General features: G+C 39.7%; 2 protein-coding genes across 3 annotated transcripts in view; both read left to right on the plus strand.

Annotated features, from left to right (window-relative positions):
- Positions 1–27565, plus strand: LOC134811619 (semaphorin-2A-like). The gene is made up of 19 exons (XM_063818607.1): positions 1–85; positions 2352–2442; positions 2814–2871; positions 5703–5861; positions 7312–7414; positions 8040–8156; positions 8999–9179; positions 10481–10597; positions 12970–13099; positions 18191–18291; positions 20219–20289; positions 23423–23627; positions 24073–24207; positions 24351–24510; positions 24662–24850; positions 25023–25191; positions 25354–25511; positions 25629–25815; positions 25942–27565. The coding sequence occupies exons 1-19, from the start codon at positions 13–15 to the stop codon at positions 26373–26375; spliced, it is 2838 nt and encodes a 945-aa protein (XP_063674677.1). The 5' UTR covers positions 1–12; the 3' UTR covers positions 26376–27565.
- LOC134811618 (uncharacterized) overlaps positions 26801–27913 on the plus strand; it is a 95557-nt gene continuing 94444 nt past the window's right edge. Inside the window, exon 1 of one of the 2 annotated variants that reach the window (XM_063818599.1) lies at positions 26801–26815. The gene's annotated coding sequence lies outside the window, so the exon portion shown is untranslated. Of the gene's footprint in view, positions 26816–27555; positions 27566–27913 lie in introns of those variants that run through there. The other variant, XM_063818598.1, reaches the window with a different exon arrangement.

Consider the following 27913-nt stretch of genomic DNA (forward strand, 5'->3'; position numbering starts at 1 on the left):
TACATCTCAGATATGTTAATATTATGGCTACAGATGATAACTGTTGTTGTCGGAGATCATTGGGTCTCCAAATTTAAAGAAAAAGGTATGTTACTTTTACAAATTGTCTTTGTGTAACTAAAATTTCTCATTTTCAATGTTAGTTCAGATTTACCTTTCATCTGATTTGTAAGTAGTATTCCTTCTTTATGTCCTATGAGATAATAAAAAAGATGTAAGAAAACTATCGTCACTGTGTTGGCGAAATTTAGCGCTGATTGAAATCGTTCTCACTAAGACTGTTCTGCAAGTCAACACGTCTACATAGCCTTTTATACAAATGTCTAGACAGCCAAGATGCTAGCCCTTCACTGGCGTACTTTCTTTTACATCCTTTTGTTTTACCTGTCATCCTTTCATCTTATTGTCTACTGAATACATACGTTGATGACTAGGCCTTTTGTTGTTTTTATGGTGGACACATCAAAGTGCTAAAAGAATTGAAATATAACGTTCCCACACTCATTAGGGGGTTTCTCCTGACTCATGAGTACATTAAACTATACATTTACGTTTCATTAGATTTAATCTGGAAATGTCATTCTGTTGCCGGAACAGGTTCTGGAGAAGTAGAGCACCATTTTATTAAATCAATTTGGGTTCTGTGGAGTAATGTGCTGAGGAATGTAAAGGTAGTTTCACGTTAATTTGCACTGTCTAGAACCTCAATCTATTCGTGCATATTATAGACTATGACACTAATTGATTGATACGGCTCATCTCATTACGTAGAATCTATTGAGCTCTTCTGATGTTTATATCTAGAAATATTGGTGGGACTAGTTTGTTGGCACCAACTTCGTATAGTGACTAAAAATCAGTCAGAGGGGGAATCAGCCATACTGGAGTGTGTTTCGTTTATTTTGGATCTTTTTCCATATAAAAATGATCTAAAGTCTTCATAGTGAGTGTGCCAGTTTGCCAGCGAGTGTGCCAGTATTTTAGTGCCATGTAAAGCAAGTTCCGCTGTTACACGTTAAGACGAGGTGATATCCTGTCGCTGTGAAGAGTGTGGCTACTACAGTTGCTAATGCACACTCAACTAACATGTAGCATCCAGTGTTGCGCTCACCGCACACAAAGACAAAGTGTGTATGTGTGTGTGTGTGTGTGTGTGTGGTGTGTATCAAGCTTATTTTTATATTCTTTCCAGGCCACTACGTGGGAAAACTGGCACCAGCTTGACGGTCACATTTTCTCTCATTTTCTTTAAATTTTAAAACTGATTTTCGGTGAAATATTAAATATTTTAGGAGTATAAAGTATAGCGTGAGTAGTTGAAGGTTCACCGAACTTTATTTTATTTAACCGCCTTGAGTCACAAGATTTCCGAGCCGAACGAAATCATCGTTTATGAAGTTGGGAATTAAAAATACGGTTGACGTAAGCGGAATGATATTCAGATCGTCGTCTCTGCTTGTCAGACCAACGAAACTTGTTCGAAAGTGGAATATTCTGAGGCAAAGCTCCTTTTGGAAATTCCCTTCCTCCCTCTCTCATAATAATCATTACACTATCGAAAATAACGATTACAATATTCCTGTATCTGTCATATCCCATAGAACTACTCAATTACATAATTGCACGTATTGCCATGGGAAATTATCCTTATTGTCACTTATTCAATTAAACCTTGAATGAAAATCCTTCATAGTATTGTATTTAGTGGAATGTAATCTAGTGAGTCTACCACTCTATCCTCATTTCTTGGTATTTGTAAAGCTGGAAGGACTTACTAAAGTCCCGCATTGTGGGGCAATATACCCTCTAGCTGAGAAAGTGACAATATTACACTCCTTTGCGAAATCCCTCCAATCAGGATCTCAGATGGAATCCTGGCTAGCCAATGAAAACACTGTCCCGGGTCACGAGCCAATAACTGTACTGGGCTGTCAACCATCGGGAGAGTGTTTAATTATGTGCAATGAATAATGAGCATGTTGAAGTTGTGGCGTATAACAGTCATTCTGGGGGCGTCTGGAGAATTAAAGAATTATGAGGTCTTTGGAGTGGTACTGGGTCTCAATGACTATTCTACTGATCATAGCTAGAAACTGTTCCCTCTTATTACCTTCTTAAATATTGTTTTTGGGTTTAAAAGGACCAGTATTTTAGCTATTAGCTGACTCCTGTATTTCAGATTGCTACAGTATTTTAGCTATTAGCTGACTCCTGTATTTCAGATTGCTACAGTATTTTAGCTATTAGCTGACTCCTGTATGTCAGATTGCTACAGTATTTTAGCTATTAGCTGACTCCTGTATTTCAGATTGCTGCAGTATTTTAGCTATTAGCTGACTCCTGTATTTCAGATTGCTACAGATGTTCTAGATACGATTACGATAACGCTAATTTCTCCTCCCTTGTCTCCGTCTCACAAGATGAAATCGTCATCGGAGCCAAGTTAGTAATAATATTAATTATACTAGAACAATTTGATAATCATTTATTAATGAATCATCTTAAACTGATTTTACGGCGTATTTATCTGCATGACAACATCTGCAGTTTCACTAGAATGAGTTAATGATTGTTTGTTTACATGTTCTGCATTCTTGCATTTTTCCAGCAGGGATTCCACCGTTCCTACATACGACTTTGCTAATTCTGACGTTTTGTTCACGCTCATACGCTAACTAAACACTAAGCTCTCACAACATTGTTGAACTGAACTGAAGCATATAATTTACCATTTCGTCACTAAAAGTTATTAAAACGCCAGACGATCATGTGGTGGACTGCAATTCCGTCATTCACCATTAATTATTTTTCAGAAACACAGTTTACAAGATAGAGTTCGAGTATCAGAAAGTCACTCCTTTTGTCGACGAGGTAAGACCAACGCCACAATTACATTATCTTCTACAATACATTCTGACAGACTATTGTTTTACTTAAAATTTTGTTTTACTGTTATTACTTGGTGAGGATAACCATTTAACCAACGTGATTCGAGAGATTTCATCTTTGCTGGTGTCGAAATCTGGGCTCAAATTCTGAAGAATGCGTCTTTAAATTGTATACTAAACCACTCAACCCAACAAACCAGTTGTAATAGTCATGCTGTATTAAAATAGCACTACTGTGACCGTCCTGTCGTCAGTTGGTCTGCAAATTACGATGCCCTAGGGCTCATAGGAACTGGTCGTTCGTTCCGCTTTAAAAGACTTCCTCTTGGAATATGGGAAGTGAACACACCGAAGAACAATATACCGGTCAATTTATTTCATGGTCCAATGAGTTTAACACTTGATTTAACGTTCGTCTTGTTATTTAAATGGTTTGATAGATGAACGTTCAGGTATTAAGTAATTAGCACATTGCAGAGTCGTTCTAAACCACAGAACCTCATCAGAATTATAGTTCCTTTAATTCCACTTCGATACAGCTGGAAATGTAAGCGGGCCTCTTCAGCTCTTGTCGCAATAGTAAAGATTGCAGGCTGATCCTGAAGGTGTTGAAACAGGTTAGATAACCCTGTTTCAGGGCGAGTATCAGAGTCAGGACTATTAGAGGTGGGATCAGAGTACAGGAGCCCTGTTTCAGGGCGAGTATCAGAGTCAGGACTATTAGAGGTGGGATCAGAGTACAGGAGCCCTGTTTCAGGGCGAGTATCAGAGTCAGGACTATTAGAGGTGGGATCAGAGTACTGGAGCCCTGTTTCAGGGGTATCAGAGTCAGGACTATTAGAGGTGGGATCAGAGTACAGGAGCCCTGTTTCAGGGCGAGTATCAGAGTCAGGACTATTAGAGGTGGGATCAGAGTACAGGAGCCCTGTTTCAGGGCGAGTATCAGAGTCAGGACTATTAGAGGTGGGATCAGAGTACAGGAGCCCTGTTTCAGGGCGAGTATCAGAGTCAGGACTATTAGAGGTGGGATCAGAGTACAGGAGCCCTGTTTCAGGGCGAGTATCAGAGTCAGGACTATTAGAGGTGGGATCAGAGTACAGGAGCCCTGTTTCAGGGCGAGTATCAGAGTCAGGACTATTAGAGGTGGGATCAGAGTACAGGAGCCCTGTTTCAGGGGTATTAGAGTCAGGACTTTTAGAGGTGGGATCAGAGTACAGGAGCCCTGTTTCAGGGCGAGTATCAGAGTCAGGACTATTAGAGGTGGGATCAGAGTACAGGAGCCCTGTTTCAGGGGTATTAGAGTCAGGACTATTAGAGGTGGGATCAGAGTACAGGAGCATGGCAGCAGGTGTTCTAACAATTGTTCACTTATCCGATAATGTCCAACTTAGTATCGTTAGTAGTGCCATTAGAGTGAACAATGACATTGTTCTACTTGAGAGAGTGTGCGAGACACAGTTCATCAATCTTCAGACCTGTGCTAACTCTCGTCTGTTCGAATACTGTCAAAATAAAAACTAAGTAGGTTCACTAGACATGAGTATAATATAATGTATAATGGCCAGACTTTGATATTTTTCTTGAAAAAAGCAATTTTCCTCTTTGAGAGCATCAAAGATACCGCAATTCAAGAGGGTGATGTAGAGTCTTTCCTCTACCGCGCGGCAGTTTTTAAAGTCCATTTATTGGCAATTTACATGGAACCAAGCCAAACTATACCCTCTGGGCTAATTAGAGAGACATATTCTTAATTCAGTTAATTAAGTAAAGTGTCTACAATAAAATACATGATTATATATGATTATATTTAACGTACTTTAATTCGAAATTTCCACATTTCCTGATGCTACATGATTGAAATGCTCCATATCTCACCGGAAAATTCTTTACACACACTCACGAGCTATACAACATTTAGCAAGAACATATATTTTGAATACACTCCATCTGTGTTACAAGTTAAACAGTCTCTCCTCCGCTCAGTAAACCTTCTCTTTCTTAACTTCTCGTACACATGGCGTGCAGGATGTCACGTGTAACTCCTAAACCTCGGCCAGGTTCACCCGTACTTTCCGGGTTCTTCTTCTCATTCCTCGCATTCTTTAATTTGTCGCCAAGAAGTGCCATTTCCCGCCAAACAAACGCATGTTTACATTCTTCAGCGAGTTTCAGACACTGCGTATACGAGAGCGAGTGAGCATTGCTTGTTTTAGTTGTCCTGCACGTGACTTTACGTAGTGAGTTCTGGAACTTTCTGCCTTTCTCTGCAAAACCTGCTTAGTGAAATGTGTGGTGAACGGAGAGCACAGTTACCAGAAAACTACCAATCTTTAAATTCTAATTTCTGTTCGGTAGGAACTAGGGAGGGATAATGATATGTTTGGCAGTCAGCTCTCTTTCTCCCACAATTCCCGGCGTTCACAGCTGATCCGTTACCTGGGCTACTGGTTAATTCTCACCTCAAACCACGTGATATCCTGACTGAACATGTGCAGAGAATACTCTGCTCTGATTGGTCAGTTCTCTTGTTGTGTTAACGAGCGGCACTTGCTCCTTCAAAGAGCAGGATCTGTAAAAGCCGCGCATATCTGTAGTACCAAACATCTGTAGTACCCTCCATTTTGTATGTACATATTTTCTCTACACTGCCAACTACCACAAAACACACTGTACTTTTAGCGGGAATTTCCGCAGAATATCCAAGAAGCCTGATGGAATTCCACCATAACAATTATTAGTATCCGGATCTTCAATCCCCTCGTACAGGGAAAATAGGGATAATATCTACATCTCATAACCAATATCTCTATACAGGTACCAGTGAACAGTAACAGTGCGTACCAGAACTGCATAGACAGTGGCAGGACGGAACAGGACTGCCAGAACTATTACAAAGTCCTGGTTAAAATAACAGAAAATGATCTGATGTTGTGTGGAACTAGCTCATTCCAACCCATGTGCGATATCAGACACGTAAGTCCTCCACATTTTTTATCCCTGAATAACTCACCACATTTTATCACTCAAACTTAAATCTAGAGAGAACTCTTTCTTTTGTTTGACAGTTCAGCTAATATGGTGAAATCACCCTTGCTGGCGAAATAATTCTTCCTCATTTTAGAGAGTATTTTCTTGTCGAATTCTTTAAAATAATTCAGCCGAACATTATGCTGTTCCTTGTAGGTAATGTACCGTTAGTTTACCTTGTCCCGGGTCCCCTCCTCCCTCAATATCTAACCCCCCCCCCCTCAATCTCCCCCCCCCTCAATATCTACTCTCCCTAAAGAGTCTACATCGGTATTCAGTACTGTTTACCCTGTCTATCAAAACATTACACCACGCACCTCCTCAACTGTTTGTTTAGTAGCATTACTGTAGGAGCAACTACCATGACACCTTGAGCCAATCAGCGTTCTTTTCAAAATACAAGTTATCACTCCACCACAACTCTCAAATATTTACTACAAAAACCGCTAAGATTTCTCTCAATATCACTGAGTCCTACACATGGTGATTTCTACCACGAATTTCAGGTCCCCTAATAATAACATTATTAATATGATGTAATTAATATGATGTGAGAGTAAACAGAACCACCACCTCTCGTTCTACTTTGTTATAATACTTTGTAATTTTCAATTCTATTGTGTACAACTCATGTGAAATTACTAAATGTAATTGTTAAAATACATGCAAGCCTCCCCTCCCTCATTCCCTCATTCCCTCTCAAATGTGGTGTGGGAGATGACCACAACAGCTCTTTGTTTCTGCTTACTATCCGGCCAATGTCACACTGTCTCGCTCATTTCACAGCTACTTCTCAAATCTCAAGAAAATGAGGCGCGGTTCTGGGCCTCCATTATCTCCGACCACTGACATACCACGCGTGGTTTGACCTCCCGTTTGTCCCAAGCACCGCTTAACAAGTAAACACACTGTCCCACATTAGTTCCCCTGATGTGTGCCACTTCCCCTGATATTGGTTATCAGAATGTATTGGACTCTGATCTGATCCTAATGACAAATAATGGTTGAGTTGGTGGACTTGGTGGTGGTTAGCTTGGTCAGGATGACAGCTCTAAGCTGGCGTCTTAACACTGGTTGGTTAGATGGTGGTAGCAGTGTAATTGCTATTAGTGGTGTTTCACTGTGTGTGTCAAGGTTTAACCACACTCGTGAGAGGGAGCCTACCTTCAATAATGATCTCACATATCAGAGTTTAATGAAACTTATAACCATCTTATCCCAGTATTTCAATTTTGCAATGTGGGATTACATAATGCATTTAAGTACGCACCACAGATTTGGCTTCTGGTTAAATGGTAACTTAAACGTTCGCGCAAAATATCAAAGCAACGACCGTCAGAGTTTTATGATTAAACTATAAAGATTCCAATAACCTGGTAACTATTTATATTTTCAGCTGTCCGATCTGAACTACAAGTCACGCGATCACGTGTTGTCAGGAGACACGATCTGCCCATCTGATCCAAACACCGCTACCTCTGTCATCGTCCTCCAATCTGGTGTGTTTCAAGTTCACGTGGTTTTATTTTATTACGAAATTGCTCTTCTATTTTGAGCAAAAATAGATACCGTCAAGCCTTACTATTTTAATGGTGTGATTTTGAAGCGACTGATAGCCCTTCAGTATCTGTTATTATAATATTGTAAGGTGGTTTAAGGGACGTGATTTGTTGCTGATCTTGCAATAATCCATCCATCTCCGACTATATTTAAGTAAACATATTTAAATTTAAAACTCCTCAGGCTATTTCGTAATAACCCATAAATTATGTACCACCTTGATCTCTTTAAGTTCCTAATTAAAACTGCGTTTAATGAAATTTATAGAAACAACAGAGTGGTTTTCCATTAAAATCCAATCACTGTGCCTTTAGTGGCAATGGAATTTTAGTCAGGTCTGACAGCGTCCAAATGAGATATTTGGAATACCATCATGCGTTTCATGGTTTCAGTGTTTTATAATATTTTATATTACAACACATAGTTTTATACGCACAGTGTAAACTAGATGCTCAGAGCTCCTGCCCAGGATCGTAGCAAATTAGCCGAAACAAAACCACAAATCACCTCCACTTTCAGCCCAATTTCAGCAGACAATGTCACTAATAACTGTGTCTCTCACAGATCGGACTGTGGGCTTTAGCGCCACGTGTATTGACGAGTGTAACGATTACCAAATCTCCAGAATTAACCTTCTTGCTGGCTCCTTATCTTTCAACGGCAGGACTATGAGAACTACTGGTTAGTTTCACTTTCGTTATTCTTTACTTCCACTTTCACTATCAATTTACTTTTTTTACTGATAAATAAGATGTGGCGTGACTTTGGAAAGCTACAATTTTTAAAATATCTTTAGAAAGCCAAGAACTTCTGTTGTCGAACAAGATTCTTTAAATACGTGGTTTTTCTGCACTACTACCGGGCACAGTATTAAAAAGAATGTGGTAAAAATTGATCACTGTACTAATTCACACTGAATCATGTAGACCACCAGTCATTGGACACATTGCATCATTGTTAATCACTAACCTTGTTAACTGTGTTAACTGATGCAATCTCTGATTGGTAGGATTTGCTCGTGCTGTCCTCTGATTGGTTGAGAGTGTATCACGTGGTTTCGAGTATTTACTCACTGCGAACACTGACAGTATTTTAGCTTACTACTAAGCAGCTGACAACTTCTCTATATCTAATACAGTCAAGAACACTGATCAGTTAAATTCAGGCCAAAGTTTGAAAAACCTCCTAAATTTGTTCTCAGATCAAATTCTTAAAAATATTAAAATCGAAGTTAAACTTAACTTCCAAAATCCCGCTCTATGATACTACAATAAGCTATAAATATTAGATACGTCTCATTTTCCTAACTTTAACCCCACTTGAAGAGCGCATAACCTCACTACTGTACGTGTTCCTCATATTTCACACCGGCCAGTGACATGCTCACCAAAACCTGGTCTCACTGGTTTTCATGAGGTTTAAAACTCTCACCTCTTTTATAGCCCTCTCCTCCTTATCACCACTCTATCTGATCTGTGGTTGGTCGGTAGTTAGTCACGTGATTTCACCTAATCCTCCTCCAGACTGGTTGAACAGACCCACTTTCGTTTACTCGTTTGAAGAGGGTGAATATGTCTACTTCTTGTTCTACGAGACTGCTATAGAAGTGAGGACGGAACAGGTCTACAGCCGAGTGGCCAGGATTTGTAAAAATGATATTGGGAGTGGCCAGGAATACTTCAGCAACTACTTCTTATCTTACAGGTTAGTTGCTTTAAGCCAGGGACTTAGCGACGATTTTTATTCGCCAGTTTCTTTCTGTAGTATGAATTACTTAACCTGAATTTCGCTCCAACTTTAAGTATGCTATATGTTCAAAATCCAAATATATCTGAATTGTAAAGAGACAGTGTCTACTCTTATGTCTAGTAATGATGTAATGATGTAATATACTTTGTTCCGTACTCTATTTAAACGGACACTACAACGTTAGACAAAGCTCATTACTGCGTCATTCGTCACGTTTGAACGCATTTAAAACAGTGTGAAAATGGATAGTTCGACCTCTTAAATAATATGTTCCAGTACATTCGGTCTTTGAAGTTACACCATCAAGAACAATAGTAGTAGATATATGTATTAGTAAAGTATGGAGCAGCACTAAATGATGATATGTCTGATGAGGGAATGGTTTATTAGATGGGAGAGTGTGATACTGCTTTACAGAGGGTTACACTTTAGTAAAACTATGAAACAAGCGTTTATCCCCGTCTTTAAAGACTTTTGTCAGAACAGGGTTGGTATATTTGTAAATAAACAACATTTATACTTTTAGGGGGTGTTAGTTTCCTGTTAACATCCTTACTAAGCTTGTTGTGGGCTGATATGCTACAAAGGGTGAAAGGGCAGCTAGGGCGGGAGTACCGGGTAGCAATAGAAAGTTCTTTTGTTTGGGAGGAACAAACAAACGGTTAATTGTTGAAAAGAGCAGCTTTTTTGGGGAATTTGGTAATGTTTCAAGGATAAAAGTGAAGTTTAGATGATAGGTCAAGTAACGTGACTATCAATGGGCTTGTAGTTGTATATAACTGGTATTCAATGAGTAAGATTAAAAGCATATTTCCTTCAAGTGTAGTAAATGGTACCCAATTTTATTGATAAAATTGCAGTTATTATTATATAATAACCGTATCCTTTGAAGCGTTTTCAGTCAAACGAATACTTGAGCAATTTCCTACATACTAGAGAGTGTTTATTTTCCACATGACGTGTTAACAAGTAGTCGTTACCTTTGATCTCAGCCATGTCACGGGCTAGTTGTCATGGGCATGTTTAGATAGATCCCCGCTCCAATGGTTGCAATGATTTCTTTGAGCTTCAAGCGATGTGCCCAGCAGTATATTGTATAAGCTATCAGGAAATATTCTGAAATAACTGGTTCGCCATCAACAATCACCTTCAATCGTTCTTAATAGAATTAATACTGAGGACTGACTTCGTTTCTTGTAATATTATAAAAACATAATTCTTTATCACCCACACATCATTAAACTGTTCTGTTTCAGTAAAGCCCGGATATACTGCACCAGCAACAAGCCAGGAGAACCTCCGTTTGACCACAATGAAGTGGGGGGAGCGTTCTACAAAGATAGGATCCTCTACGCCGTATTTAGTGGTCAGAGGTACGTACCATAATATCTCCTTTTATTACAGTGGTCAGAGTGTTCCAGTGGGTGTCAAGGTTGTTAATCAAATCTGCAACTTTTAAAAGTGGACAGCAGTCAGTCTGACTGTGTTTTTTGTGGCGGTGTAACAGAAATCTCGTGCACTTTTTGCCAACCAGTTCAAATGATCAATGAGACAATGACTCATTGCGAATCATGTGTGATAGTGTTAAAATGCAGTTGGGAACGGGGAACAGCTGGCCATCAGTAATGTGAAGTGTTTTCTTCATAATAAACTTTGTTCTGTTCAAAAGATGACCACCAACGTTAAATAGTCTGTTTTCACTGCCGACATCACATCAAAATTAACCAGGAAATATTGTCTGGAAAATACCGGATGTGAATAAGTGTCTACATTTTTGAGAATTAAATAAACCTCTTGATGAAGGAGTTCCTATAAATCATCTCCAGATATACACCATTACACTGTACACTACTACACTAATTGGTATTAATGTTAATTAACCAATGATTGGTACACTACAATTAGACTAGGATCTGACCCCTCAGGACTGTTAGGTCTACAGAGACCGGTACTTGATAGCACTTCTACAGTTCTACTGTCAATTCATTGTTCAGTCCATCCTAATTAGATGATATCAGGTGTAATCAGGTTTTTGTTAAGATTCATCATGAATTCAACTAACACCATGTTCATCAGATCACACTTGCTAAGTGTTTTTATCACCAGAAATTAAGTTTTTCATTATTGGTAAGTATTGAAATAACTGTCTGCGAATTAAGATCACTGCTTTTATTATACTTACAGCAAGCCCTTATTTATGATTATAAGGGATTTAAGATCTGAACTCTCCTCCAGAGTTACAGTCCAACACTAGTGGGTATATTCCAGAGTTACAGTCTGTTAGATCTCTGTTCGCTCAGTGCATCCCATCCTAACAGAGGTACTCCAATAACAGTTCACGATAATGACCACCTCTAACTACCGTATCAGTTTCACTCTCAGTATCTCCACCTCAGAGGTGAGGAGCATTTTAATATATCATCAGTTCAGCTCCTGTCACCACAAATTAAATGTGCTCCGCACCAAACGGTCAGATTCACCGTAGTGGAAAATGATGTGGGTATTCATTATAACATTATCTGGCTGGCGGCAAAAGTCCCCTTAACTCGATCAGGGCAAAGAGATCAGGTCAGGTAGTAAAACTGATTTGTGACCTTGAAAATCACTGAACACCAGTAGTGGGTAGGTCACTAGTCGGCCAAAAACAGAGGGTGTGCACTGTGCAGGCCCTTTGTGTGGTTTTACTGGAATTAATATCGAATTATCATCAATAATGTGATTAGTGGGCGGAACTGTTAAAGTCAAATTATGAGTCAACTTGTCTCATGTTTCACACAGATTGTAAGTGTAGTTTAATCCTCATGATACTGATTACCAGGATATCAAGTTTTAATTTATTGACAGCATGTCTCTGTAGTTTCAGGGCGTGGAAGTGATTATCACAATTGACCGCAACACTTCGGCCCAGTCGAGGGTCACTGGTGTAATTGTAGTAATTCTCTTGTCAGAACTTAGAGATCACCATTCTTATCGCATTTCTCCAACTGATTTGTCTGCTGAGAAAAGCTGAGAGTAACTGGTTGTTGGGCTGAACCCTGAGGCTTGTTTGCCAAGGGCCTGATATGTAGCACAGGGATGATAAACTGAGCACAGAGTTCATATCAATAACGTGCTACCTAGCAAGGAGCAACAAATGAGTTGTCTGTAAAGCACACAGGTAGTATCACCGTGTAGTAGCACACAGGTGATACTACGTCATCTGGTTTATCTATACTGGTAGTTGAAGTGCGGAATGAAATGAAGGTGCTAATTTGTCTATTATCAATAGGTACTAGGTAGTATTATAGGTGTAGTATATCTGCCTATTATTCAGACAAAAGGCTCGAGATCTCTACTTTTGCACTTCAATATGAATGTAGCTATAACTCTAGAGTTCGTTAGTTCGGTTACACTTTACACTTTTACCACATCCAACCTCGACCGAGAGGGGAGCGTGGGACCTAGAGGGACCTAGTGCTCTCCACCTTTTCAAATGTTTACAGTTGAGCTGGCATATTATGTGGAATATGTAAATGTGACAATTTGGCACTAATTGTTCATAGCTAATGATTTTATTGTTCTGCGTCTAAAGAAGACCCTTAACTCAAATTGTAAACAAGCACATGTGTGTGGCTTTGTTGTCAAAACGATTGAAATCATCCGACAAGAGGCTCCCAAACAAACTCTCATAAATTATGGGTTCTGTACATTTTCAAACAATTCAACCAATTCCTAATTACCTAATTACTTAACCAGAATGTTTCAGGAACGTACGGACGGGGAGTATTCTCTGTTCTTATCAGATAAAAGATATAGACGCAGTCTTCAGTGGTCCTTATCTCTCTTACGATAATACTGACAGAGAGTGGGTCACTGCTGATAACCAGCCATTCTCGGTTAGTTTACCACATTTTTACAAACTTGAAACCTTTTTGTAGCCCTAGAATTATATAACCGTATAACACTTTATTTCATTTAAATGATGAAGTTTTACCATTACATAGATAAACTTCAAAGCCATATTCCAATATTCATAGCAAGATGAAAGATGCTTACCTCGTAAAAACTATCCTCCTAATAAGTTATCCTGAGAAGGACTCTCTCTAGTGTTGAATATCATTTAACGGTTAGAGCTTCCGTATAAACGCCGGACCCTTTGAACCCCTTTGATTTGTTACTAGCCGATGTTTTACGGCTAATTGGATATGAAAATATGGGTTAATATGATTTATGTGAACCTAACATCCCTTCATTTCATAAGAAAACATGCGCATTAACCTTCAATGAATACATCATTTTTGGAGAAGTAATACGGTCTGGTTTTATAGTCCGATGATGTAGTTTAAAGTAGTGTAGGAGCAGAAACATCACCACAAGATTAGCAGTGAGCTATAAATAGAGATATCCGCACTTAGCTAGAGGAAATGAGTAATGACCAATGTGAATGACAAATGGTTTAGGTGATTGTGCTAGCTTCTATTATCAGTGTTAACATCAGGGACATTCACCTACAATTATAAGTTATGTGTTCCTTTTATTTTTTATTTGTTAATAATAATATATGTTGATAACTCTGGTTTTATAGAGGGTCAACCGGTTGAATCTTTATTTTCAGCTATTTCATCATTTTCATTTATCTCCACTATAAAAACCTCACAAAAATCATCCCTCATCATTAAAATATTGCTGTGCAATAATTATTTCTTTCATTATTCGTGTAAACATAGTTACGTAGTGGTACTAGAGGTTGTAACAATATGAACAGTGGTAAATGTGCTATTCTATTTACTCCCAACAACAACATTTAAACTTAAATGTAACACACGACATCCACACTAGGGTCGTTAGTGAGCTAATTAGGGTAATTATTAGTGGTAAGATGTGAATTTGGTGCAATTTAACCCCCACTCCCGGATCTATCCGACCCCCCATCTTATGGAGCTTATCCTGCAAAAAAGTAAACTTTACCCTGGCCGAGTTTTCAGGAAACATTATGGGCTTGATAGCTGGGTCACGTGATCTGCATCCTGTGTTCTGATTGGTTGATTTCAATATTCTTAAAATGCTATTGGCTGTAAGAACTCTCAGTAAGGCAAATAATATTTAACTGTTGTAACGAGGATTATTTGCAAGGGGCCCCCATTGGGTCTGGATGATAATCTGCGGACTAAAATGTGCAGCTTGAACACTGGTTACCGCTACCTTAGAGGATGCTCTTACGTAACATTAATACAAATTAAATCTCGATTAGTTGTCCTCCTGGGATCTGCAGTAGATATTGGGATTACGTCTGGACTACAGTTGAGTCGGACTGATTTTATATGACTGAGACTAAGGTCCCTCCGGATATTATGATTTGGTGGAAGCCATCTTAGGCCCATCAATCTTACGAATTAAGTACTATTTATCATACCAGTATAAGCTGATCAGTAATGCAGAGATACAGTTTAGCTTCGAAACTACCAAGGTTCTTCGTGTTTGTTCTGGCATATAACACAAGGCAAACATGTAAATTATGCTCAGTAATCCTTGTTAAACTATGAGGGGTAATTTCCATTGTACTGTCACAAAATTAAACATGGATCTGTTTCTTAAGATTTAATACATATAGTAATTCAAGATCTAAATGTCTGCACGTTTAGGCTCTCCTGCGTTAAAGTCAGTTAGTGAACACTGAACATAGATCCGGAGGAATTTACTCAACGTAGGAATTGAGAAATAAAACGTCTGGGATCCATGGATTGTACGATATCTGTGAGAGAGGGTACAAGTGAGATAGTGGTTTTATTTCACTAGTCTAACAGTTCTGGGATAATTAAGTAAATGGCAATTTGAGTAATCTCGTGTACTATGAGCTAATTAAACTGGACTAGTTGCCAGCTACACAGAATGACAGCTAAGTGCTGGGCTCAGCTCTTGTATCATGGCTCCAACCAATTTCAAATGAATTCCAGAGTCCAGCGAGATGCCATTAAAATTTCTGTTGCCCTATTTTTCAGGACATTAAGAGCTCAACAGCCATTCCCTGCTTGCCGGCCATTACTCAAGGCTGGGCAGTTAGAAGCCTGAAGGGGTTAAAAGGTTCCCACCTCTCTTGCTAATGAGATATCTCTGGTTAATAGGGACCTAGCCCTATTGTTCAGGATATTCTCTACTAGATAGTATCTTTAATTGGATGTTTGACAGGTAAACAGAGACAATTAGGCTAATAGGCAACAGTCTCTTTTATTGGGCTCATTGGTTTTGCTGATTGGTTACATTACAATTTACACTGTGGTTTGTTTGTTACCACTTGTAAAAGTAGTGACTTATCAATTGGACAACCAATCAACAACGTCTAAAGTGTAAAAAAAGTGTGTAAATTTGTAAAATCGGTTCTATAATTACCAAAATGACTTGAGGTGATTTTACTTCTAGACTCTAGAAGAAAAAGACTCGAGCACATTTGTCGAATTGAGTTTCATACATATTTTAACGACAAATGGAGTGTGAAATTAAATTGTTATCTGTACGCCGTAATGCTGAGTTCGACCATTTATCTGACACCGACTTTCGTAATATTGTTTTATTATAAGTTAATAAAGATCCTGATGTCACATGACGTTGCTATTCAAATAGTAGCTACTTAGGCCCTAGTGCTTGTCCAGAAACATGACCTGGCCACAAGAATCCTTTCAGCTGTGAAAGAATCTGCGTTGGATTGAAATTCGGTGCTGAAGAAAGCCCGGAGGTAGGACACGAATCTTGGTCACGTGCCAGATCTTGGTCACGTGCCCTTCAGATAAACGGTTTTTGCTTTTATTGAGTGCAGCAACCTATGGATCAGCCTGGATGTATCATCGTGCTTCATATTTAGCAGATTTGAAACGTGTTATTCAGTTCAGGAGCGTGTATAAAGAGATTTTAGAACTTAAATCTCGGAGGAGAGAAATTTACCGACCTTCAATCTTCACTGAGAGCAGTAAAAGTTTAAATGCTTTTTTAGCTAGCTGAGATCTTTAGATGGCGATAATTGAAGTTCGAAATGGTCAGGCACTCTAACTCGAATTTAAAATGTGTTATTACTTCACAAATGTACATTAACATTCCACGGACCATTTATCTTCTCTTGGACTCTTGGCTGTTCTATTAATAAAATAAGTACGAATCAGTGTGCTTCGGTGCGTATCAGAATCGAGAAGGAAGATACGTTGGCTTTAATAATCAGCTAATGTCAAATCATAAGTGGGCATAGTTACTGCGATTATAGAATATAATCGTCCATCGGTCACGATCGTGTACTACTACAGCTAGATATTAACCTGTACAATTCTAGCCTTACTGTATACTGCAAAAGTGCAAAACGCCTGAGACTCTCAGACTTTAACTGCAGTAGTTTTCTCTCCAGTGAAAATAGACAAAGAATTTATTCAACTATTCAAGTGGTTGAAGTAGTATTGGTTGAATACTTTAATTCCAACTTCTAGGTGGCGGACAATTAAATGCTTCCAAAACTCTCTGCGCTTTACTGGTCAGTTTAGACTCCTCTCTAGAGCTGCTCTCTGCACACATTATGTCACTGTTTGTGGAGAAGATGATTTGAGGGGAGGATACAGGTGGTATCAGTCTGGAATATGTCTACAGTTGCCGGATGTGAAGAGCACAGTATGAAGCAGATTGACCCTTGTTAAATCAAGATAAGGAGATAACCTGACCAAACCTGTCATCGGTTCCACCAAACTCTAACTGCAAGCACTTAATAGTGACGGGAGATATCGGGAGGATCACAGTAACCACACTCAGACTCTCCTGTGGTTTTCTCAACATATTTGACAGGTTCAATCACGTGGGAGGCCGCGGCTTTTTGATTGGTTGCCTAGCGACGAGCTGTGTTGCCACTGGCTGAGGACGTAGCACGTGTGAGAAACATGGCACGTGGCCCCGGAAATGCAGCGACCATTAAATACTCTTGTTCAAAATGGTCTTGTTCGCTCTTAACCCTAGGAAGCTTGTCAAGAGGTCAGGTAGGGCGCTGCGTGTACCGAGTGTTATAGTTTACACACTACACAGCAATGGGTTTATAATCCAGACTCTCTTCATATTCTGAATATCGTATATGAAATAAATTTTTCGTGCACATACAGAATATATATTATATATATAATATATATATAGTATAAGAATATCGTGTATAAAACTCTCACCTTCAGTAAATAACCCCTGAACAAAACCATCTAAAGCTCCACCACAGGTCTTTCGCGCTACCGAGCGAGCCATCAATGCGCCCTTGATCGAGAAATATTCACATAAATGCGAAAATTTTCAATGTCGAAAACAGGGCTCGGGTCAGGCAGTCTGTGACTTTACTGGTGGCCGAGTCTTGACAAAACCATCTCTCTTTTTCCACTTGCCCCGAACACAGACCTGCGTCTCCAAGCATTCACAATATTTACATATCACGATATATGTTCCTTCTGGTCATCCTTGCAACTTGGCACTGGTCCACACATCGACTAGCCAATCTTAACTCATGCATCTAAGGGAACACAACATGTACAGCGACATGTAAGACGTTTTCGTGGCACTAAATCAGCCAATCAAAGTTCGGGAACGCGCACACGTGATCTGTTTTGTTATCAACTCCTTTGTTAAATACACCCGCGACACAGACGATACGAGATATCGCTAGTTATGCGGTTTTAAATGGCGAGATTATATCTCCAAACTTTAAATGAGGAAGCATTGTGCGAATTTTTGACAAGGGAAGGGCTGCATTCTTAGTGTTTGTAGTACTTAACAACCACCGCTCTTACATTGTCCGCTGCTTTAAATCTTGCACGGCGTTAGAGACTGAAATATTGTCTAGGTACGGCTGTTTAAAATAACGGGCAAATAGATGAAAATGAAACTTCTCATGCAAATTCGGTTGAGGTTAATTATTATGCGAGGTAGAAAGGTCTAGAAGTGGTTTACAGTAGCAACATTATTTCAACATTATAACATTTCAGTGTTCGAACAAGAAGTCTATAAACGTAGCAGCAACCCAGACCATGATGGAACGGGCAATCTCTCAGAGCGAACCTCTCTACTATACTCAAACTGAAACTAGGTACACTTTTTCATATTTTCTTCGAATGTTTTAAGTAAATAACTTTAAATACTTCCGGAGTTTTATGGTTATTTTTAGAGGTCTACAAGGTCAGTTGCTAGATTTCTCAGTTTTAATTTACAGCAGATGCTCTTAACGCCAGATGGTCAGAGCCGTGATCTTGTCAACAGGTTATTTCTCACTTCAAGTTAGAAAGATTACCGTTGTTTGATCAAGAGTTGGCTCCCATATAATTCTCACACCACATACTTGTGGTCTTTGAGGAGACACATTCTCAACTCTGTTGCGGCTGAGGGTACATTTTACCAACTATCTGGTTTCTGAGGGCACATTTTACCAACTATCTGGTTTCTGGGGGTACATTTTACCAACTATCTGGTTTCTGAGGGCACATTTTACCAACTATCTGGTTTCTGGGGGTACATTTTACCAACTATCTGGTTTCTGGGGGTACATTTTACCAACTATCTGGTTTCTGAGGGCACATTTTACCAACTTTCTGGTTTCTGGGGGTACATTTTACCAACTATCTGGTTTCTGGGGGTACATTTTACCAACTATCTGGTTTCTGGGGGTACATTTTACCAACTATCTGGTTTCTGGGGGTACATTTGACCAACTATCTGGTTTCTGGGGGTACATTTTACCAACTATCTGGTTTCTGGGGGTACATTTGACCAACTATCTGGTTTCTGGGGGTACATTTTACCAACTATCTGGTTTCTGAGGGCACATTTTACCAACTATCTGGTTTCTGGGGGCACATTTTACCAACTATCTGGTTTCTGGGGGTACATTTTACCAACTATCTGGTTTCTGGGGGTACATTTTACCAACTATCTGGTTTCTGGGGGTACATTTTACCAACTATCTGGTTTCTGGGGGTACATTTTCCCAACTATCTGGTTTCTGAGGGCACACTGCCGCATTTTGCAATATTACAAACAGCTTAATGGGATTTGTGCAATGAATTGCCGAGCTTGGTATCAAATAACGCGCACCAGCTGTTCTTTTGTGTGAAAACCAACCAACTGTGTCCCAAGACTATGGAGACTAGAACTCATGTTAATCATCTGTCGAAAAACGGTTCACTGAACCTGATCTGTGATGTTATTAGAGCGATGACAGGATCTGAAGTTATCACATTAATTTTAATGAATTTGATTGTGGACCCAGGTAAAGTCATCTCTGATTCTACTGGATGGAAAATCTTTATTTTATCATGCCATGCTGCAGTCATCCAAATTTTGACCAGCAATTTAGAAAAATATGTGATATGACGGATCATGAAATTTATGTTTGTCTTTCGGCTAGCCGAGTTCCAGCGTCTAGGCGAATACATGGAAGTCGGATATTTGAGTGGTCCCATTTAACCCGACTGAGCTGATACAATTCCCGATCATCGTTCCCAATTACAAGACTATTACTATAATCGGTAGGCACACTTCAAAAGATCAGTCCCCTGCCCTTCTGATTTAAGTTCTGTTATTTTAACTTGATTGAAAGCTGTCTGCCGGTTCCCTCCTCGCTATTGGTCAAGATCGTGTCACGTGGTCTCACACGTTATTATCTATTGGCTGAGCTGTGATGTACAATTAAAACTCCAGTCTGATATTACTATCCAGCATGCACTTTGTCGAATAGTGCTGAAGAGCACACGCTCCTCAGGCAGCTCTGGACAAACTGCTGGAATTTAGCTTGATAACCGCAACTCCAGTCAGCATGAACAGTTTGAGAGTGCAAGGTTAGCTCTCTACACTGCACATTACAAGACAGCTTCATCCTGTAATATCACGTGACCTGAACATCCCTGTTGTCTGATCAGTTTCAGAGATCAAGATGGGAATTTCAGGGAGGTTAATATAAGAGATGGTTGATAACATTCTGATAAAGCTAACTCAGACGTACTGAATTAACATTTGCACAGGTTGACAAGTGTAGCAGTGATCACTAAGAGAGTTGGAGACAGAGACTACACTATCATCTACGCTGGATCAGGTAACTAGAGTTAACTTTTTAACTACTTTATTAACCTCTCTCTAGACTGACTAATCAAACTGAATATTTCCTTGTTCGCCCAGCACCACCTGATTCTTAAGTATTAATAAAACGGCTCGTTTAAAACGACACTTGTTATTATCAGGGGTGTAGGGGCACCACTGGTTATTGTATGACTGGTCTCGGTATAGCCGTTCATTTTGAAATAATTTTCGGGCAAATTAACCTGTTAAAATGTTTCCACTCTACAACGCCCCGGGCTAATCTTTTATTGTCCGTATCGAAATTAACCATTATTAGGGCTTCTCATTCAGAGCGTGACCAAATTAACTTAAATTAAATTGAACGATATTCCAGTCTGAATATCGTCTAAAAGTAGAAACTTTGGAGCCAAGGCCAGTTACTCGTGGTTTACCATGGTTTCTTCTCAGTCATGTGCGATTTAAACCTGCTCAAACTTGAGGCTAATAACGCGAAATAGCGAAACCTCATAATTCAAGCCTAACAGACATTTATAAAATTCTCGCTTGTGTCAAACCGCAAAATCATATTAAAGGTGCGATTAAATTTGTGGTATTGCTATTGGTAGGAATGTAATTTGAGGCATTGTTATGAAGATGAGCCAAGCAGCTCTTGCTAATTATACAAAGCTGCGAGCCCTGCGGTGGTAGACCTTAATTTTCACAGAAGCACGTTGTATTATGAACACGTTCACACCACAGTAGAGGGATCACGTGGGGCTCACGTGCTTGATTATTTGCATTGATTCGCAGCTAATTGTAATTCCCTTGATTAATTCTAAACCTCTCTGTCGGGCTACAGTTGGACTGGGTCGCTGTGTACAGAGTATCGTTTCTAATACTCCACATAGATAATAGAATTGAGGGTCGGGGTTAAAATGTGACAGATGAATCGGCTTCAGATGGCGACTTAAATGTTTCTGCGGTTTACAAGATGATGGATTAACGACTAGGCTTGTCTGAAAAGAGATCAGTTAGCTCAATCACGACAATATAATCGATCTACATATAATTCTGAGTCCAGGGTTCGACCAGTGTAACTGACAAAATGGAGGATCATGTATCTGTCTGATGTGTACCCTCCTTGTTACAGAGCATCTCAACCCTTATTATATCTGATTTAAACCCCTATATCTGCTCACAGCATATCACGAGTATCATTAAATGTTGGAATCTAGATCTCTACATTCCAGATAACCAATATCTTGAGTAAATTGTAGTCTGCCTAAAAAGAGCGGGAAGTGGAGGGGAAGAGGGGAGTATCAGTAATCAGGCATGTTGCACTCAGGTTAATAGAGTGTAAATACGGGACCCTTTAGCCATCCTTGATAGGTCGGCCCGGATTAACAAAGTCAGACCCTGCTAATACGGAGGTGTGTATCAGCAAGCTTAGCAAACGTTGGGAACTCTGGAGGTGCTAGATTTGGAGGAGTAATGAGGGGGAGGCCAAACACACAGCTACCCTGTTCACTGGTTTGTGGGTTGCTGTGTGTTTTGTGGTGAGAGTGTCAGGGCCCCTCACTGTATCCAGATCCTTAGCGTATCATAGTAATAATATGTTTACTCAATAAACTCCGTCTAATAAATCCCCCCTTAATGGAGTGCTTCTCAATTTGTGGACTTGTGAACTAGAGTTTATATGAAATTTGAATGTGACGTATTGAAGCATTAGCAAGATGAAAGAATTTCGTCTGATCGCCGTGAACTGGTCTGATTACACTTTTGATAAGCAAAGAGTTTAACATAATATGCCATATTATGCCATCGTGGTTATCTGGACTTGTGAATTTCACTTTTTTACATGTTCAGGGATGAGATGGGCACTAATTTTGTTTATATGCAAGACTTTACATGCACCCTCTCCATAAAACTTACCGCTACGGGCATCACTGCATCTATTTTTCAAGGCTCGGATTCATTCGCCAGAATTATTCGGCCACCATTTTACTATACTCCTATTACAGTGTACACTACCCAAATACTGACCAATAAAAAGCATATAATTGGTGTTCGCGGAATCATCCGATGATGCCATTGTAGTCTCTATTATAATTAGTGGGGCTCTAGTCTCCACAACACAATGCCAAGTATGCTAGGAATCTAGTGGTCATTGCTTGCCCTATCTACTACAAACAAGTAATCCAGGATATTGCTTCTCCCGATTCCGGCCTTTCCATCCTGTCCGGCCATTGGGTCTCAATTTGTCACTCTTACAATACTGTCATTGTCACAACCCAATAACAATAATGGTTATTTCCCAGCCACACCCCTGAATGTCACTGTATACAAACACACACTGGGAGATACTTGTGTTGCACGTTCATAACAAATACACACTAAACACACAGGGGGGTAAAGTACACTGGTGTTTTATTAAACGAGGAGACTTTATATTCCCCAACAAGCAAGCTAGCCACCCGGCCACCTCCGTCCTCTATTTGTCCTCTCAGCAATCCCAGCACCTCATTGGATAACACCGGGTCACGTGGGCAGAATACTGAGCTGGGATTGGCGGGTTGCCAGCCCCCCTCGGAGAGTGGGAGGTTTTGTAAACAAGTTTGCGTGAATGTTCCCCCTGGTCCTGCAGGCTCATTAATTAGGAACCACAACACTGTAGGGGGTGTTAAACAGTTTAGTCTTAATTTCATGTGAATATCGTACATTTGTTGACGTCTTCCGTACACCCCTTATTTTATCTTGCACCATACTGTCCCCTGGGTATCCCTGTGAATTGAATATTGATAAGGAGCTAATCAGACAAATTTTTAATATAAGTCTACATTTTTCGCGACAAGAATGAAATGGCAGGAATTCTTGAAATTGCCCAAATCTCTGATAAGATATAATGTGGAGCGGGACAGCATGCGTCTACATTTGGTATAAAATGTGTACAACATGGTTAACGAACGGAAATCATAATTACATTTCATTAAAGAGCTAATCTGCTGAGTCTAGTTCCCGCCTCGCTTTATACAAATTGGAGGGAGACTTTAAAATATGTGGGAATATTCCTGCGATATTCTGGCGATTGGCTCGAGGTCTTGAAAAAAATGGACATCAGACTGGTTTTGATTATTTCCCAGACAGAATTTCTAATGATTTGTATTTCACAGAAGAAGGATACGTGGTCCGTGTGGGATTGGAAGCAGGATTGACGGGAATAACTCACTACAGCATTGTCAAGACCTCTCCCACCGGTGTGGTTAAATCCCTGTCTATATCAGAGGACACAAACATGCTCTACGCGCTGTCTGATTCGTGGGTGATCAAGATTCCGACTTGGCTCGAGGACGCCTGTCAACATGCTTCAACTTGCAGGTGAGAATTAAATATTGACTTCAAAAACCGTGGTGTCACAGGACCTCTGAACTCGACATTTGTTAACGATTAATAACTATTGACTGAGTGGTAATTCGTGTGTTAATTTGCCATTAAGATTAAACCTAATTAAAGGCCAGAGAATTGCAGAGGTTTCGTTGACCTTGGTCGGTAGTTTCCGTGTCTCGGGGCCTTCACTTTCGATGTGTTGTGGAGCCGACTTGTCTTGAAAGGAAATGTCTTGCACATAAACGGCAGACGCGAACGACGAACAATGGATTTGTGATACATTTTCATTGCTAACGTACTACAAGCGCGCGTTTATTCCGCGCGCCATGTCTTAAACCATGCTTCCCTAAAATTTAAATGTCAAATGCAAGCTCCTTTTCTCCGAACCTTCCTCGATTAGATGTTACCTTCCTTGAACTTACACCGTTGCTTTCAGCGAATGTCTGGATCTATACTACCCGTACTGCAGCTGGTGTAAAACAACTAACGAGATGAGATGTGTCTCCAGACAGTCAGAATGCCTTGTCTCCGATCTGGTCCAACCAACAGAGACTTGCCTTCCTCTACCAACGTAAGTTAAAATTAACAAGAAGATCACTTTTACTAATCGCTTGATTTGAACTATTGGACGTTGCCCGTTTCCATAATTGAGCGGGATAAAAGCACAAAGTGAAATGTTAATTTCTAAATTTAATAACCTCGCTGTTTTGACAGGTTCCGAGATAAGCCTAATGAGCAGACTGTAGCCAGAGGAACTCCGGTGACCCTGATGTGCAGTGGGAGGGATGGTGAGGTCGGGGTCTGGAGACGGGAGGACGGGGCTCCAATCACCAGGAAGGCTGTGGAAACTAAGAGCTATCTCATGATCCCAGCTGTACGTTACTTAACATTCTTCTCTTTTTAAACATTGCGATATAGATTTACTCTGATCATTCATTTTGGTGATTTGATATGATTTTAAACTTTCACACGTTTCTTTCTTAACTTCAACTCTGTTTAATCTAACCAGCCCCTGCTTCCCCCAGGTTGAATTAAGTGATATGGGAACGTACGTGTGTACGCTGAACAACACCAGTGGCCGAGTTTCTGAACAGGGCGCAATAACCGTAACAGAGAAACCGTACTTCACAATGCAACCTGAGAACATCTCAGCGTTTGAGGAGGACATTAATATCGAGCTGCAGTGTCAAGCTGAAGGAAGCCCCCGTCCTACGGTTTGTTATACTTTGTCACCTCATCAGTAAATATCGCTTGTTTAAACATTATAATCTGAATCAAATATTTTCGTTGAACGTAATAAAATAGTAATAACGCGCAAGCAGCTTGTTGTTTGTATATTCTCGCGTATGTACTCGTGAGTCATCCTTAAACGGATCATTTAAACAGATCCAGTGGTTTAAAGAGGGCGCGAACATTCCTGACGGATCGGAGATAACAGAATTAGGTTTTCTAAAAATATATCGCGTTTTGGAGGAGGATGAGGGGAAGTATTGGTGCACAGCTACCAATAGCGAGGGACGGATCACTAGCAAGATCGCACAGCTTCTTATTTCTGGTGAGCAAATAGTTGAAACTACTCCAATTCGCGAATGACGTGATTTAGATAAACTTGGTTAGCCGTTTGAATTCCGTGGAATTAAAGTAAAAAACTGTGATACACTATCCATACTACTTCAGCATTCTTGTTAACATCAAATTAACCGTTACTTTATTCCAGTAGGAGAGATGGTAATCGATGATAGGGAGAAGGCCCCCGCTCAGATCCCTAATATAACCATGGTCGGGATGGTGGTAGCGATTGTTGTCAGTGCTATCATTTGCTTTGTCATTGGTCTTATAGTTCACAATCTTTATCGGAAACATCGCAAGAAGAGGGTAAGTCAGTCTTGAATCTTAAAACTCAGAATTAATATTCAGGTACATATTTTGTCTGTTTGTAAGTTTCTCCTTGAATGAATTTTCCATCAAGACGTTCAAAATTTTTCTCTTCAGGAGTCAGATGTCTCTCAGACACCAGGTGGACACATGTTTGATGGCCGAGTTCAGACCCGCGGGCCCTGGACCCCGGTCAATACTATTCCTTACCAGATGTGTAGACCGGAGGAGTGGAGGGAGAGCGGTATGTTCAGTTGCCCCTACCCCTCTACTCTAATACCTCCTCCACTACCTATGAGATCAGGTCAGCTTGCTCACTCTTACCTCCTTTAAACTGCTCATATCTTCTATGATGTTGACTCTTTTCATGTATTTATCACGATATGTTTTATCATCCTGAAGCTGAAATGTAATGTTATCTATCCCACAGAGCTGCTGACCCAAATGCCGAACATGAACATGGACAGTGCACTGTTAGAAGAAGAAGAAGCTCCTCCAGCTTACGATGACAGAGACAGTCCACCTCTCCTTCCTCCAACCCCCGCCTCTCTACAGGCGCCCATGTGCTTCCCTCCAACTCGCTACACCCCCACCCACTTCAATACTTGCCCAAATCACACGGGGGTGACGTACTGTGGGGTAGCACCCCCTTGTACCACCTCGCACTACACAGCCCTCAACAGCGACTACGCTGTCATTACGCAGTCAGCGCCACAACCCGCTACCTCCTCAAATAGACAATACAGCATGGACCTACGGGCAGACCGGTCCGCGCAGAACCCGAACACTGGACTGCGGGACCAGCCCCCTAGTAGTCGGGGGCACGGCCCCCTTAGCCCGGGATTTGCCAACCATGTCATTTAGTTGAGTTTTTTCTCTGTTTTAGTGCACCATATTGTTCACTTGAGATGCGTTGATTTTGATTTTAAATTGTGGACGATATGTTTTATGAAATGAGATTGACTCGATGAAATTGAGTTTTTTATTTTAAAATAGCATCAGAAAATGTTAATTTTCATTTTTCAGTTCCCATTTTTACATACGTTATTCTTGTGAAGATGAAAGAATCAATTATTTTTGTGCTAGCACTATCTTAAACAATTTAAAGTGCGTACCATTTTTATCTAGCAGTGATCAACACAGCTAACTCTTACAGCCGGGGTCATGTTGGTTTTGCAAACAAATAATTTTTCAGTTTATTGATTTTCAGAGGCAGAAGATAAGTTGAGTTATTTTTTGGATTCATGTTCTTATAACTACGAAAAGGACATTTTGCGGGCATTTTTCCCAACAAATAATTTGAAGTGTACTTAAAGCGAGAAAACTCGGCCACTTCACAACTTTAATTTATTTATAAGTTGACCATCACTTTCGAATAAACCATACATTTTATCAGCAAAACTATATATCGGTTACATTTTTTAATTCATAATGCAATTACAACTTACAAGTTCACTGAATAATGTGTATTTCTACTTTCGCTTTTTGAGTGGTTTCACTGACAATTAAATTGCGATTTTGAGTTTACGGTCTACTATTTTTGCGTTTCCCTTATCACGTAAACGATCAAGTTTTAATCATTTTCTAGATATACCTCGATATTTGAGGGATTTCTATTTATCAGATGTTGTTTTGAAAACTATATATATAAATACAGTATCTTTATACTAGTTCAAACCATTCCGATGAGTGGTATTAAGAACTTACATAGTTTTAAACCTAGGTCACCAAGTGGTACTAGAGCGTATATTATAGGTTTAATTTTAATCTCACAGTGATCGATAGTGGAGATTGCAGTGATCAAATTTCCAAAAGTGCAGCCATGCAATTATTAGAAAATAACCTAGTGGAAATGTTGATCAATGTAGGTATAGTTCCACTGTCTACACATGTGAAAACCACTCTGGGGATTGATTATCTGTCAACAGAGATGTTTGAGAAAAAACGTTGGAATTAAAGTGTTCCATTATTAAGCCTCTTTTTTAACCGGGAGGATATGCTAAGATCTCTACTTTTTCTCTTTACGTTGTATATAACGTTTTGTAAATAATTTGAATTAAATTTTTGTTTTATTTTTAATTCCCACCATGAAGATAAATTGATGATCGCACAATGTGATATCCTGTCATATCTTCATAAATCTGGACAAAAGTTATGAACCTAAGTTGTAAATTCAAATTTTAGAAGTTATCGGCTGTGATGATTTTTGATATCGTATTTGATAGGTTACCTATCAAATACGATATCAAGAATCATCACAGCCGATAACTTCTAAAATTTGAATTTACAACTTTATATTCAACTAGAAAACCCGTGGTCACAGGGAGGAAGCTAATAGTATTTTTTGTTAGTAAGTTTAAATCGCGTAAGTTTAAATCTTTGTATCTTTGGTTGTGACGTAT

This window comes from Bolinopsis microptera, chromosome 2 (genome assembly GCF_026151205.1).
Source record: "Bolinopsis microptera isolate Bmic1 chromosome 2, MBARI_Bmic_1.0, whole genome shotgun sequence".
Taxonomy (NCBI): Eukaryota; Metazoa; Ctenophora; class Tentaculata; order Lobata; family Bolinopsidae; genus Bolinopsis; species Bolinopsis microptera.

Excerpts from the sequence above, each read along its gene's own strand:
- LOC134811619 (XM_063818607.1), top strand. The coding sequence starts at position 13 with ATGTTAATATTATGGCTACAGATGATAACTGTTGTTGTCGGAGATCAT. Across the intron at positions 86-2,351 it reads CTCCAAATTTAAAGAAAAAG|ATTGCTACAGATGTTCTAGA; the intron begins GTATGTTACTTT and ends CCTGTATTTCAG. Across the intron at positions 13,100-18,190 it reads CTGATAACCAGCCATTCTCG|TGTTCGAACAAGAAGTCTAT; the intron begins GTTAGTTTACCA and ends ATAACATTTCAG.